Below are 13359 nucleotides of genomic sequence, written 5' to 3'. Positions count from 1 at the left end.
GGAGGCCCGGGGTCACCGTCCCAGGCCGGGCTCCCACGCGCGTCCGCAGGGTCCTCTCCAGGCACCTTCCATCTGGGGTCTGGCTTCCACTCCCGGCCGCGGCGTCCTGATGTCCACAAACCAGGCGGCGGCTGGAGGCGGTGGAGCGGAGAAGGGGGAGCGGGGGCAGCGGGGGAGGGAGGAGAAGAAACGGGCGAGAGGGAGAGGAGGGCGAGGAAGGGCGCAAGGCGGGCGGAGCGCGGGGAGGCGCAGGGGGCGGGAAGGGGCGGCGCCGCGAGGGCGGCTCCTGGCGGCAGGACCGGGCTGTGGCCCCGGGAGAGCCGGGTGGGGCCTCGGGATGCAGCCGCCGGTGCCCGGGCCCCCGGGCCTGCTGGACGCCGCAGGTGAGCGCGGGGCTGGGGCGTCTCTCGGCTCCTGCGGGGGAGCGTGGGGACCCCGGGGCTGGGAGCGCAGGTCCCCGGCCGGCCCGGGCGGAACCTGTGCAGAGACGCGCCCGGGGCCTGGGCCCTCCGCCTCCTTCGAGCTCTGTCTTTGCAACACTTTGCACTTCGCACGGGGTAGGGCGTCGTGCATTCCTCAGTCCCTCGTTCTCTCTCCCTCTGCCTCCTCCGCCTTTGCCTTTCTCTGACTCTGTCCGTTCCTCTTCGCCTCTCTCCTGTTCTGTTTCATGATGAAGAACAGGCGCCCCAAAGTGCGCTCCTTCCCCACCCCTCCCGTGCGTTCCAACCTACACCGTTTTCCGGGGACGCTTCCTTTCGAAGAGCCTGGGAACGTGCAGAGGCGCTCGCGGAACCGGACCGTGTTGCCTGGTTTCAGGCGCCCCCTCTCGTGCTTCTCCCCAGTGTGTGTTCACGGAACCTCCGGTCCTTCCACTTCCCAGATCACGCCCGCTGCAGCTGTGGAGCCCGGCGCGGGCTGGGAAAACAGGAAACCTGTTGCGTGTCCGCAAGTTCGCAGGCCGGGCTCGGGGGCTGCGCTGGGAAGTGGCCGGCACTGGAACGATGCGGGCGTTTTCCTGACGGGCAGAGGGCTGCGCGGATTTCAAAACGAGAGACACAGAGTTCCCTAGAAAGGGAAGCTCTGACGGCTGCAGGGAGGGATGGCGTGGAGTCTCGGGGGCTCTGCCGCTGCCTCAGAAATAATCCAACACAAACCGCTGGGGATTAACCTCACAACCCTTTTACTGGGGCATCTTTGGGAAGTTTCTAAAAACCGGACGAGTTACTGTTGTTTAAAATAATCAAAGAATTTGGCTTCTTTCTGAAAGAAACCACTATGTTCCTCCCACTCTCTAAAGCAAAATGCTCTGTGGTCAAACGTGTTAATGTGGGTTCGACTATTAGTGTATCCTAATGATAACTCTTTATTATTATTTATTAACTAGTTTTATCGTTATTATATTAGAATGCCTTGAAGGTTTAAAAATAGCATTTGACTTAGATTTTCTTCTGACAAAGAACTTGAAACCTGAAAACGTAATACTTGGAGCCGGTCTTTTTAGTATATGAAACATTGGTGTATCTGGGGTAGGGTTGTGGGTCTTTTTGTTTGGAGCTGGTCTTTTGCTAAAATGTATGAAGTATTGGTGTGTCTGGGGGTGGGTTATGGCCTTTCTGCTTTGGGGTATCTGGGGGTGGGTTATGGCCTTTCTGCTTTGAGGTATCTGGGGGTGGATTATGGTTTTTTCCGCTTTGCCCTTCTTTGTTCACTACCCTGGGCATGTGTAAAATCAGGACAAAAGAGAAATTGATGGCTGGGTGATTACAGTTTTACCTGGGATTATTACTTGGACACCATGACTGGTGTCCCCACATGATTAAATGGAACTCACTCTTCTTTTTGGGCGTTCCAGGCCCTGCTGGCAGGAAGGCCAGATCTTGGAACCCTTCCGAGCAGTGCCACCTCCCATGCTTTGTGACATTCCCCTTCCTGGCTCTGTGGAGTGGAGGAAGTGGGTCTGAGGGGAAGGGAGAGCCTGACCTCCAGCCTCGCGTGTCTTCCAGGCAGAACCAGGCGTGGGCACAGGCTCCTGTGGCTCAGCTCCTCCAGCTAAGGCTGGGGTGGGAGCCAGGAAGGGGAGAGCAGGTTGGGTGGGAGAACTGGGGGCTGGTGGGGAGTGACAGGTGATATTCTGGGATATCCTAGATGGGCTGCACCTGGGGAAGACTAGAGTTAGAAAAATCAGCGCACACAATAGCGGAGAGGTAGCTGTTGGCCCATTTAGCTTCACATCTCAGAACTCCTCCTTGCAACTCCAGTGGGAGAAATGCTGGTTAAGAATAACTGCTATGCCATCTTAAAGTTAACACTACCCGGATGATTAGCATGTGCATTGCATTTATGAAAACCTATACATGAGAGCCCATGTGTCATGTCTCTCTGGACGCTTATCACAATCTCAAGAGGTGGGTAAGCAGGTGCTTCTCATGATTTCCTCCATCCTACAAATCAGGAGACTGAAGGGCCTTCATTCATTCCGTACCAGGAGATGTGTCTATGTCCTCATCTGAGCCCCGGGGACTGGCGACAAACGAGAGACAGAGCTCTCGGCTCTCACAGGGCTCTCTTCTCCCAAGCTCAGAGAGATTAAACGGCCACCCAAGACCACACAGTGGGCCTGGACAGACCCAGAATGGTTTGGGTCCGGTCCCTGTAAGCTGCCTCTGCAATAGAAAACTGTGGGCAGATACTTTAGTTAATAGTTGGGGCACTTAGGAGCATTTTAATTTTCACAGTGCACGTAATAGTATTTCCGCTAACGGGACGGGAACGGCAAGGAAATTATTCAGGTGATTTTAGTTATCTTTCTCCTAAGTGAAAGCCCCTTTCTGATGAAATCTGACCTTAAAATGCTTCTCTCTCATGGTAATTATAAAGATATCCACCTTCTTTTCTTGAGTTTATTTTTTTGTCTCATTTTTATGCTGTGTCATGTATTTATAAAATGTATTTAAGGTTGGGAGTCTTTTTGTTATTTCTATTATATCCGGAGTCAAAATATTACCATTGTGTAATTGAATGAGATGATTCAGAACCATTGCTCACAGGGGCATGGGGTGGGACCAGGGGAGCATCACTGTAACAGACACTGGATGACGGAAGTGTAGGCGCCAGGTCCTGGGCCACCAGCATGGCCTTGGGGCTCCTGGAGCTGTGCCCACCCCTACGCCCACCTGCTTGTCACCCCGTAGGCTTATTCAGCATGACCCCTGCAGAAACCGCCTTGGGGACCTGGGGGGCGCAGGCATGGCCCTGGCTGCAGGGACCCCACACCGCATGTGTTCCTGAGGCTGGGTGTGGGAATTGCTCCCTGGACTGCACCTGGCTGCAGCCTCTAGTGTCTCAGTAGAGTGGCTTTCAGAAGGAGGGCCTCACTCCACACCGGTGGTGCTGGGCTGAGGGGTGCACTGTGCCACCACCGGGCCCCCCAGGGAAGGCTCTGCCCTCCACCCACTGCCTGTGGACGATGCATCCAGAGCGCCCTGTCCCCAGCCCTGCCTAAGTCTTCTCCATGGAACTTGGCCTTTTCCAATGCCTGCAGCGTGTGCCTCTGTCTGACGTCCCCTCTGCTTCTCACACTCGGGGACACTCTGCAGGGGCAGGGGAGAGGGGGTGACTGTGGAGAGCACAGGGGTGAGTGGAGCTACTGTGCTCAGTGTGTCTGTGCAGCAACATTTAAGAGTGCTGGGAGTGTCTGGCTGGGAGACAGCAGGTGCACAGGCCCCGTGGATGCTGGAACAAGCCTTTCTCTAAGGAGGCAGGAGATGGGGCGACCAGGGAGAGCCTGAGAATGCTGGCCTGCGGCCTGGAGGGTAACACCAAGGACAGTGCCACTGGCCACCTCAGTGCAGTGGGTCCGAGATGGGGGCAGCCTGGCTGGCTGGTGGGAGCCAATGGTTTATTACGTTAGCGAATGGAGTGATCTGGTCCCCTCCAAGGTGTAAGGTAAAAAGCGATTTGGGATGAGATTCTTGGGACAGGTGTAACTTTGCAAGGGTCAAGGGGCAGGCAGGGTGACTGTGCCGGGGGCTGTGCTGAGTCCGAGAGGGCCTGGAAGGAAGGCCGTGCCCCAGGCCTCGCCCTTGCTGGGTCAGCTGGATAAAAACGGCTCTCTCAGATCAGCAGAGCGATTCTGCATCTGCACATTGATTTACAGTTTTGCGAAACTCATTTCTGAGGACGTAACAGTCCCTTCCTTGGGCGTGATAACCTTGCCTTGCCATTGAGCTCTGCTGATGGGATTGCAGAAGTGTAAATCTTCGGACGTGGACCTTCTAGGGTGTGGACAATGTCTGCGTGGCCGTCCTCGCTGCCGGCGGCTCTCCAGTGTGCTGTCTGCTTTCCCTGCACACATGCACTCACACATGTGCACACACACAAATGTTGATTTTCAAAATCTTGGAGTAGGAAGAATTTACCATGGTTTTAAAAAATCCCCTGTTTTGTTTGGAGTCACACAGGGATCAAGATGATTTAGTTTTCAGAAAATAAAACAAAGCAAAACAGATGGCCCAGCTGGACGGCTGCTGGGTGCTGTTCCTCTCTCCCTGCCCCTCCCCTGGCGGCAGCCCCCTCCCCCTCTGAGTGCGGCTGTGATAGGCGGGTAGAGAGGGTGTGTCCGCAAGCCAGTGGTGATGATAAAACAGTAAACAAAAGATGCTCCCGTCCTCCTGGGGACACCAAGGGGAGAAAGTCAGATGGAGGAAGAGGCAGCCAGTGGGAAGGAGTCCTTTCGAGTTTGCTTTCTTGAGTTCTGGCCGCAAATTCCAGTATAGTGGCTTAAGATCCAGAGATTTTATTCTGTTATCTAATGGAAGTTGGGGGTGGTCCCCGAGGTGGGCCGGGAGGCAGGTGGGGATAGTGCATCCCAGGACCCCCCGGGCAACAGAGCACGGCCCAGAGCCTGCCGGGCTGACACCCACCCGAGCCTGAGCCCTCACTGACAGGTCCTCGCCTTCCTCCCCACAGAAGGGCTTTCGAGGAGGAAGAAGACGTCGCTGTGGTTTGTGGGGTCTCTGCTGCTGGTGTCTGTCCTCATAGTGACCGTCGGGCTGGCTGCCACCACCAGGACAGAGAACGTGGCCGTGGGCGGCTACTACCCAGGGGTCATCGTGAGTGCGCTGAGCGGGCGGCCTGGGCCGGGGAGGGCAGGGTGGTGTGTGGCTGGCTCAGGGTGGGCCCATGCCAGCTCACAGGGCTGGGGCTGAAGGTGGGGAGGCTTCGATCGGGGCTTGTGGTCGGCAGGGTTACGGCCCCCACAGACGTGCACATCCCGATCCCCAGGACCTGGGACGGTGGCGGGTCCAAGGCAGAGGGGGATTCGGGTTGAGGTCCAAGCTGACCGTAAAATAGGGCCAGGTGCCCTCCATTGTCCGGGTTGGCCTGATGCGGTCACAGGGTGACCAGGGCGTGGGAGGGGGGCCAGAGCCCTGCGACGGGAAATGTCCAAGGTGGAGGAGGGGCTGGGAGCCCAGGATGTCCGAAAAGGCTGGTCAGAGCCTCCCCCAGCGTCCCGGAAGAATTTTACCCTGAGGGACCAGGTCGACCACCATAGCCCATGGAACCGTGGAAGGGAAAAGTAACTTTAAACGATTCCTGCCAAGAAGCGATGGATCACAGATCGTATTAGTGACGCCATCACGTGGGAATGGCTAGAAGGTGATGGTGCTGACCTCATCCACCCCGCAGGCCAGATTTTGGACAGTAAGGCGGCGAGGTAAATTGATGGTAACCTAATTGGCAAGAATTGGTCACCTGGATTCAAAAGTATCAAGGTTCTTTGAACTATGAAATTACATCCTCTGTCGTTAGCAAAAAAATTTGTCCTAAGTGCCTGCGTTCTGCACAGTGAACCTCTGTCGGAGTGGCTTGGATCTGCTGCAATGCCCTTCACGTGCCCCAGAGCCCGGTTGCTATGTCATGAAGTGCTAAAGCAAGATTTTAAAATGCAGCTTCTTCAATCTCGTCACTCTCACCTGAAGTACTACCAAGATTGGTAATAATATTGATGACAGTCAGCAAAGATGAAAGATTTTTGGCACTCAATATTTAGAAATATTTTACAAATATCATTTATTTCACCTTTATATTTTCCTTTGTTTAATCTTTTTTTTTTTTTTTTTTTTTGAGACGGAGTCTCGCTCTGTCGCCCAGGCTGGAGTGCAGTGGCCGGATCTCAGCTCACTGCAAGCTCCGCCTCCTGGGTTCACGCCATTCTCCTGCCTCAGCCTCCTGAGTAGCTGGGACTACAGGCGCCCACCACCTCGCCCGGCTAGTTTTTTGTATTTTTTTAGTAGAGACGGGGTTTCACCGTGTTAGCCAGGATGGTCTCGATCTCCCGACCTCGTGATCCGCCCGTCTCGGCCTCCCAAAGTGCTGGGATTACAGGCTTGAGCCACCGCGCCCAGCCCCTTTGTTTAATCTTAAGGTGTACTTTATACGTCTACACTATCTACCTGTGTATAGTTTATAAATAAACATATACAAATAGTATCTGTGCAGAAAAAGCTTTATCAGTAAAATTACAAGAGGCCAATGGTGTGGGGACCCTGGCCTCATGCGAGGGGCTTCTCTGCTTCCTGGGCAGAGAGGGGAGCCCAGAGGGCAAGTGGCTGTGAGGAGGGACCTCCCAAGTGATTTGCAGAATATCAAGGTCAACCTTGAGTAGCTGTTTTTATTGTTCGTTCTCAAGCTTATTTAAGGGCTCCCTCAAAATACCGTAATCAAAAACATCAATGACTAATGCTCGAGCTGTGCTCTATATAAAATCTGCTTGCTGGGCAGTGAATTAACGCTGTGCTGACCAGCTTGAAATGACTTTAGCCCAGACAGTTCTGAGAGCCAACTAGGGAGACGACAAATCAAATCAGCCTCAAGGAAACGTGGCTAAGAGTCACTTCTGTGGAGACTCGTGCCAATGTAGAGGCTTCAAAGAAAAAGGTGATCTCAGAAGAAGCGGCCAGAACATGAAAACATCTCAACATTTTGAAGAAAGGTGTGTTTTTTTTTTCAAATTCCCCCAAAATAAAATGTAGTGAAACATTAATACACGTACATTGAAGTGAAATTTTGATGTTTTTGAACTGTGGCGTTGAACTGTGGTGTTTTGAAGCTCAGCACATGAAGACATGTTCCTGTTATCCCTGGAGAATTCTCAAACCATTGGTGAAAGCCACATGTGTACACGTCTGTCACCACAGACGCACAGACACAATTACAGAAAAGGCAAAACTACTTACATAAAGGAGTCTGGTTTCCAGTGCATTAAACTTCACACCACGGCCCCAGGAACTCCAAGGCTGTGCCGGGCGGGCCGCCCCTTCCAACAGATGCTCACTGGGAAGCGTAACCGGCCCGGCTCACCTGCACGCAAGTAGGGGCCGTCTTAGCCTCGGCACGATCATTGGCAGCTCCGAGTTGTCTGCGGGAGGCACTTTAGCCGGCGGCTCTGAACCGGATTTTCGGTGGGTGTTGCTAAAACGCATATTCTTCGCACTGTTTTAAAAATTCCTCTGCCAGGTGTGCGTCACCTGCCAGGACGGGCCCTGGGTGGAGGGTGCGGGTGCCCAGCCGCTGGCCTCTATTCTAAGACAGCACAGTCCCATGTCTATTTCCCGACATCCCGGCCTCATTTTCTGCCCAGAGCTGGGGCTTCCTGTGGAGCAAGGGGGCTCCGCCGGACCCCTGGTGGCCTGTGCTGCAGCCCAGGGCCGCTCCGGAGCCCTTTCCCCACACCAGGCACCTCCCCGCTGACGGCCTGCCCTGCTCACTCTCCCGAAGCAGCAGCCATAGGTAGGCCATCTGAGCAGGTGTCACAGGTGGCCCTGGTGCCTGGCAACCCTTCTTTTGAAACACAGCTGTAGTTCCCTAATGCCTTACCCAGGAGCCATGCTCAGGGGCATCTCAGGCCCAGAGAAGACGGGGCAGATGTTGGTGCTTGGTGGCCTTGGGTCTCCGAGAAGATGTTGTCTCTGGGGGACGAGTGGGATCCTCTTTTACCGCACAGTCACAAGCCAAACGGACACATCATTAAAAACCCTTGAGTAGAGAAGACAGGATGGGTGATGTTGCAGAGACGCCCGCCCAACGCCAGCAGACGCACCTGATGCTCAGTGGTTGAGGTTCTTGAGGTGGGGATGTCTGGCCTTCGTCCCTGGATAAAATGCCTTTGAGGGTGGGATTTTTTGCTGTTAAATGTCAGTGTTAAGCTTCCAGGAATGCTAATGAGTGTTTCTCTCTCGTTCTTCCTTTGGTTTTAGCTCGGCTTCGGATCTTTCTTAGGAATTATTGGCATCAACTTGGTGGAGAATAGAAGGCAAATGGTGAGAAAGTACATTGCTTCTTTCTAACATGGGGAGGTGGGGATCATGAGCCCTTCATCGGGGACGGTACAGCTGCGCTGGGGCTCTGAGAAGAGTTAGCCCCGCCTCCCCAACACATTGGTGTCTACAGGACCAGCTCTGAGGTTCCCGGACTGTGGCCTGCACAGTCCTGGGTGCAGGGTTCAGCGGGTACCATTCACACCTTAGTCTAAACGAGCATGGCCCTGGGTTGCTGGTGCATCAGTCTCACGTGGTGTGCAGCCACCAACGGCAAGGGCTGGGAAGCTCAGGGAGTGCATGAAGTTTGGGACGGGGGCGGCAAATTAAGTTAAGTCCTGGTGTGTAAAGTTCAGGCAAAAACATGTGCACAAGCCTCTCTTCCTTTTGAACCAATGGCTCTAGAGTCCTGTTTTTCATCTGAGTTGGGCTAATGTTTATCTTGCCCGGACTAAGAGGAGTGGTAAAGACATAAAACCAGGAGGGAGCCCCTGGTTCACACGGCGGCAATGCAGAGTGAAATCTAGACGCTGCCAGTCCGTGATGTTAGTGGCTGCATGCGTGGCAACAGCGATCAGGTTCAGCTGGAGTCCGTTTTGTTGACGCACTGCTTTGGGGACTGTAACTTTATAAACAGAAACTGGTTAATGTTAAGAGCATTGTTTAGAGGGGAGGTGTTTGGGCCACTTCTGCCTCATCTCCCAGTTGTTGCCTCAGACCAGGCTGGAGTTCTCATCTCTTCCCTGTGCTGGCTGTCATCTTATTGTATCATCCAGTGTGCAAATGACCTGTGTTGGGTCCCCAACCCCTGCCTGTTCCCAGTTCCCAGGCCGAGAGGGAGGGTGCGATGGCTGGGCCGTGGTGTGTGCCCTCGGAACCCTGTGTATTAGTCTGTTTTCACGCTGCTGATAAAGACATGCCCAAGACTGAGTAATTTACAAAGGAAGAGGTTTAATTGGACGTACAGTTCCACGTGGCTGGGGAAGCCTCACAATCACGGCAGAAGGCAACAAGGAGCAAGTCATGTCTTACGTGGATGGCAGCAGGCAAAGAGAGAGCTTGTGCAGGGAAACTCCCCCTTATAATAACCATCAGATCTTGTGAGACTTACTATCATGAGAACAGCATGGGAAAGACCTGCCCCCATGATTCAATTGCCTCCCACCAGGTCCCTCCCACAACACACGAGGATTCAAGGTGAGATTTGGGTGAGGACACAGCCAAGCCATATCACCCCATATGGGACCCAGCAAACTCCCACTGCTGCCCAGGAAACTGACCCTTGGGCAGATGGAGCCTTATCGTGTGAGGGTGGGAGGTCCCTGGAGGGTTGGGGGGTGGCTGCAAAGACACTGGGATTCTGGTAGAGCAAAGCGTTCTGTTCTGTATGTTGGAGACAGTGTGCACTGCAGGGTGAGCTGCCGTTCTTCGCTAGCAGTTGCAAAGAGATGGAGAGATAGCCCCGGCATTTCCTCTCCCACCCACCCCCTGTTGTTGGCTCCCGACTGTGGGTGTCACAGCTGACCAGGGTGGGCAAAGGCCTCACACACACCAGTCTGCAGAACGGCGTTGGAAACAGAGGCCACCTTTGGGAGCCAGTATGCCCCCATGATGGTCTCTAGACAGCATCTCTTCAGAGTCTGGGGCTGCTTGGTGCCTGCAGGGAGTTGAGTGGACCTGGGGGTGGAAGGCCTCCTGAAGGTTTTTCCGTAAGATTTCCCCAGAGAGGCAGAAGCTGGGTATGAAGTTGGGCTTTGGCGATACAAGGGTGGGTGGGCAGTGTGGGTCTGTTTTTCTTTCCTTTTAAAAAAATGGCTTTAATGAGATATAGTCCACATTCCATGTAACTCACCCATTGAAAGCACACAATTCAGTGGTTTTTAGGTATTCGCAGATACGTGAACCATCAGCACAGCCAGTGTTAAAACATGAATCACCTCAGCAAGAAACCCACACCCTTCTGTTAGCACCTACCTACCCAGCCTAAGCAACCAGGAATCAACTCCTATCTCTGTAGATTCCTACTCTGGGCTTGCGTGTGAAGGGAGTAATGAGTAATATGTGGTCTCTGTGTCTGGTGTCTGGCACTGCGCATTGTGTCTTTAAGCTTCCTCCGAATTTCCTTGCTTTCTATGGCTGAATAATAATCCACTATATGGGCCAGACACAGTGGCTCATGCCTGTAATCCCAGCACTTTGGGAGGCCAAGGTGGGTGGATCACGAGTTCAGGAGTTCAAGACCAGCCTGACCAACATGGTGAAACCTCATCTCTACTAAAAATACAAAATTAGCCGGGCGCAGTGGTGCGCACCTGTAATCCCAGCTACTTAAGAGGCTGAGGCAGGAGAATCACTCGAACTTGTGGGGCAGGGGTTGCGGTGAGCCGAGATTGCGCCATTGCACTCCAGCCTGGGTGACAGAGCAAGACTCTGTCTCAAATAATAATAATAACAATGATAATAATAATAATCCACTGTACAGATGTGCCACACTTATCCATTCACCAGTTGATGGACATTACAGCTGTTTCCACCCTTTAGCGCTTGTGAATAATGCTGCTGTGAACATTTGTACATAAGTTTCTGTGTGAAAATGCATTTTCATTTCTTTTGGGCATGTACCTAGGAGTGGAACTGCTGGGTCATACAGTAATGCTGTTTAATCGTTTGAGGAATTGCCACACTGTTTTCCAAAGTGGCTGCCCTATGTTCCCACAGACAGGCATGAGGGCTCCAGTTCCTCCACTCCCTCACCAGCACTTGTCACTCTCTGACTGTTATTGATTCTAGCCATCTAATGTGTGTTAAGTGGTATCTCATCGTGGTTTTGATTGCATTTCCCTGATGATTAGTGAAGTTGAGCATCTCTTCATGTGCCTATGACCATTTGCATATGTTCTTGGAAAAATGTCTGTTCATTTCCTTTGCTCATTTTTATATTGAGCTGCCTTTTCCTGTTGAGTCGTCAGAGTCATTTATGTATTTTAGAAACAAGTCCCTTCTCAGATATGTGATTTGCAAATATTTCTTCAAATTCTGTACATTGCCTTTTCACTTTCTTAATGGCGTCTTTTGAGGCACAAAAGTTTTTAATTTTGATGAACTCTAATTTGTTTTTTCTTTTGTTGTCCATGCTTTTGGTGTCATACCTAAGAATCTTTTGCAAATCTAAGGACATGAAGATTTACCCCTAGAGTTTTCTAGAAGAGTTTTGTAGTTTTAACTCTTCCATCTGGGTCTGTGATCCACTTTGAGTTTACTTTTGTGTATGGTATGAAGTAGGGGTTATTATAGTTTTAACTCTTCCATCTGGTTCTGTGATCCACCTGGAGTTAACTTTCTTCATGGTGTGAGGTAGGGACCCATGTTCATGCATTTGTGGACATCCAGTTGTCCAAGCACCATTTGCTGAAAAGACTGTTCTTTTCTCATTGAATGGTCTTCACACCCTCGTTGAAATTTTTTTTTTTTTTTTTTTTTTTTTTTTTTTTTTTTTTTTTTGAGACGGAGTCTCGCTCTGTCACCCAGGCTGGAGTGCTGTGGCCGGATCTCAGCTCACTGCAAGCTCCGCCTCCCAGGTTCACGCCATTCTCCTGCCTCAGCCTCCTGAGTAGCTGGGACTACAGGTGCCCGCCACCTCACCCGGCTAGTTTTTTGTATTTTTTAGTAGAGACAGGGTTTCACCGTGTTAGCCAGGATGGTCTCGATCTCCTGACCTCGTGATCCGCCCGTCTCGGCCTCCCAAAGTGCTGGGATTACAGGCTTGAGCCACCGCGCCCGGCCCCTCGTTGAAAATTAATTGGCCATAGATATATGGGTTTATTTGTGGACTTTTAATTTTATTCTTTTAATCTATATGTCTTTGCTTGTGCTGGTACCACAGTCTTGATTACTGTAGCTTTATAGTTAGTTTGAAATAAGGGCTTGTGAGTCTCCCAGCTTTATTCTTTTTCAGGATTATTTTGGCAATTCTGAATCCCTTGCCATTCCATATGACTTTTAGAATCAACTGGTCAATTTCTACAAGGAAGCCAGCTGGGATTCTGGTAGGGATGTGTTGATTCTGTAGCTCAGTGTAGGGAGTGTTACCATTTTAATGTTGAGTATCCCAATCCACGAACATGGAATGCTTTCCCAGTTATTTAGACCTTCTTTAGTTTTTAAAAACAATGTTTTGTAGTTTTTAGAGTGTAAGTTTTGTATCAAATTTACTTATTCTTCAGTATTTATCAAATGAAGTACTTACCAAATTAAATTTATTCTTAAGTACTTTATTCTTTTTGAGGCTATTTTGAGTGGAATTGTTTTCTTAATTTAACTTCTGGGTTGTCCATTGCAAGTGTTTAGAAATATAATTGACTTTTTATGTTGATCTAATATCTGCAGCCCTGTGGAACTCATTTCTTTGTTCTAGTAGTTCTTTAAAAAATTGATTCCTTAGGATTTTTTTTTATCTACTAGAGTATGTCAAATAGAAACACTTTTGCTTCTTCCTTTCCAATCTGGATGCAGGGGGACCATTTCTATGGCTTCGGTAAAAGCACATGGGTACTGGAATGACAGGATAAAGACCCAGGAGTGACGACCACTGCCAGAGCCGTGTGGTGTTCACCTGTCCATGGGCTTCCCTCACCTGGGTGAGGAGGGCACCTGGATGCCCCAGACCAGAGCCTCTGAGGGGTTGTCTGTGATGCCTGTGCAAGCTCATTTCTGCCTTTTCAGGAGAGGAATTCTTCTGGGTTAATGTTGTATAGTGAACCCATATTTCACAATCTCACATTAATTTAATACTTGTGGTAGCTGGAACCTGGATGCCGTGACTGCTGTGTGATCCTAGGAAACTTACTGAAGTATTTCAGCCTCAGTTTCTTCTTTTGCATGGTGGCTGGGAACATTTGAGCCAATGCACATGAGAATGTCTTGTTCATGACAGGTTTCGAGAAAACAGTGGCCATTGTTCTACACTGGTTTTAAGTGCATAGATGTCAGAACATTCAAGTTATTTCAAAAGGCAGCAAGGCAGGCTGTGAATGTCAGCTAG

The 13359-nt window shown here is 51.2% G+C and overlaps 1 protein-coding gene across 3 annotated transcripts in view; it reads left to right on the top strand.

Annotated features, from left to right (window-relative positions):
• The first annotated feature begins 279 nt into the window (after positions 1–279).
• LOC105485242 (transmembrane protein 255B) overlaps positions 280–13359 on the top strand; it is a 45368-nt gene continuing 32288 nt past the window's right edge. For 2 of the 3 annotated variants that reach the window (XM_071080974.1, XM_011747478.3), the window contains exons 1-3: positions 280–383; positions 4969–5111; positions 8259–8321. In XM_071080974.1, coding sequence (XP_070937075.1) covers positions 338–383; positions 4969–5111; positions 8259–8321 — 252 coding nt within the window. In that variant the 5' untranslated portion in view covers positions 280–337. Of the gene's footprint in view, positions 384–4968; positions 5112–6173; positions 7464–8005; positions 8130–8258; positions 8322–13359 lie in introns of those variants that run through there. The other variant, XM_071080975.1, reaches the window with a different exon arrangement.

The sequence above is a fragment of the Macaca nemestrina genome, chromosome 16 (assembly GCF_043159975.1).
Source record: "Macaca nemestrina isolate mMacNem1 chromosome 16, mMacNem.hap1, whole genome shotgun sequence".
In the NCBI taxonomy this organism is placed as follows: Eukaryota; Metazoa; Chordata; class Mammalia; order Primates; family Cercopithecidae; genus Macaca; species Macaca nemestrina.
Note: the sequence above shows the minus strand (reverse complement) of the source record. Positions and strands in the feature narration are given on the sequence as shown.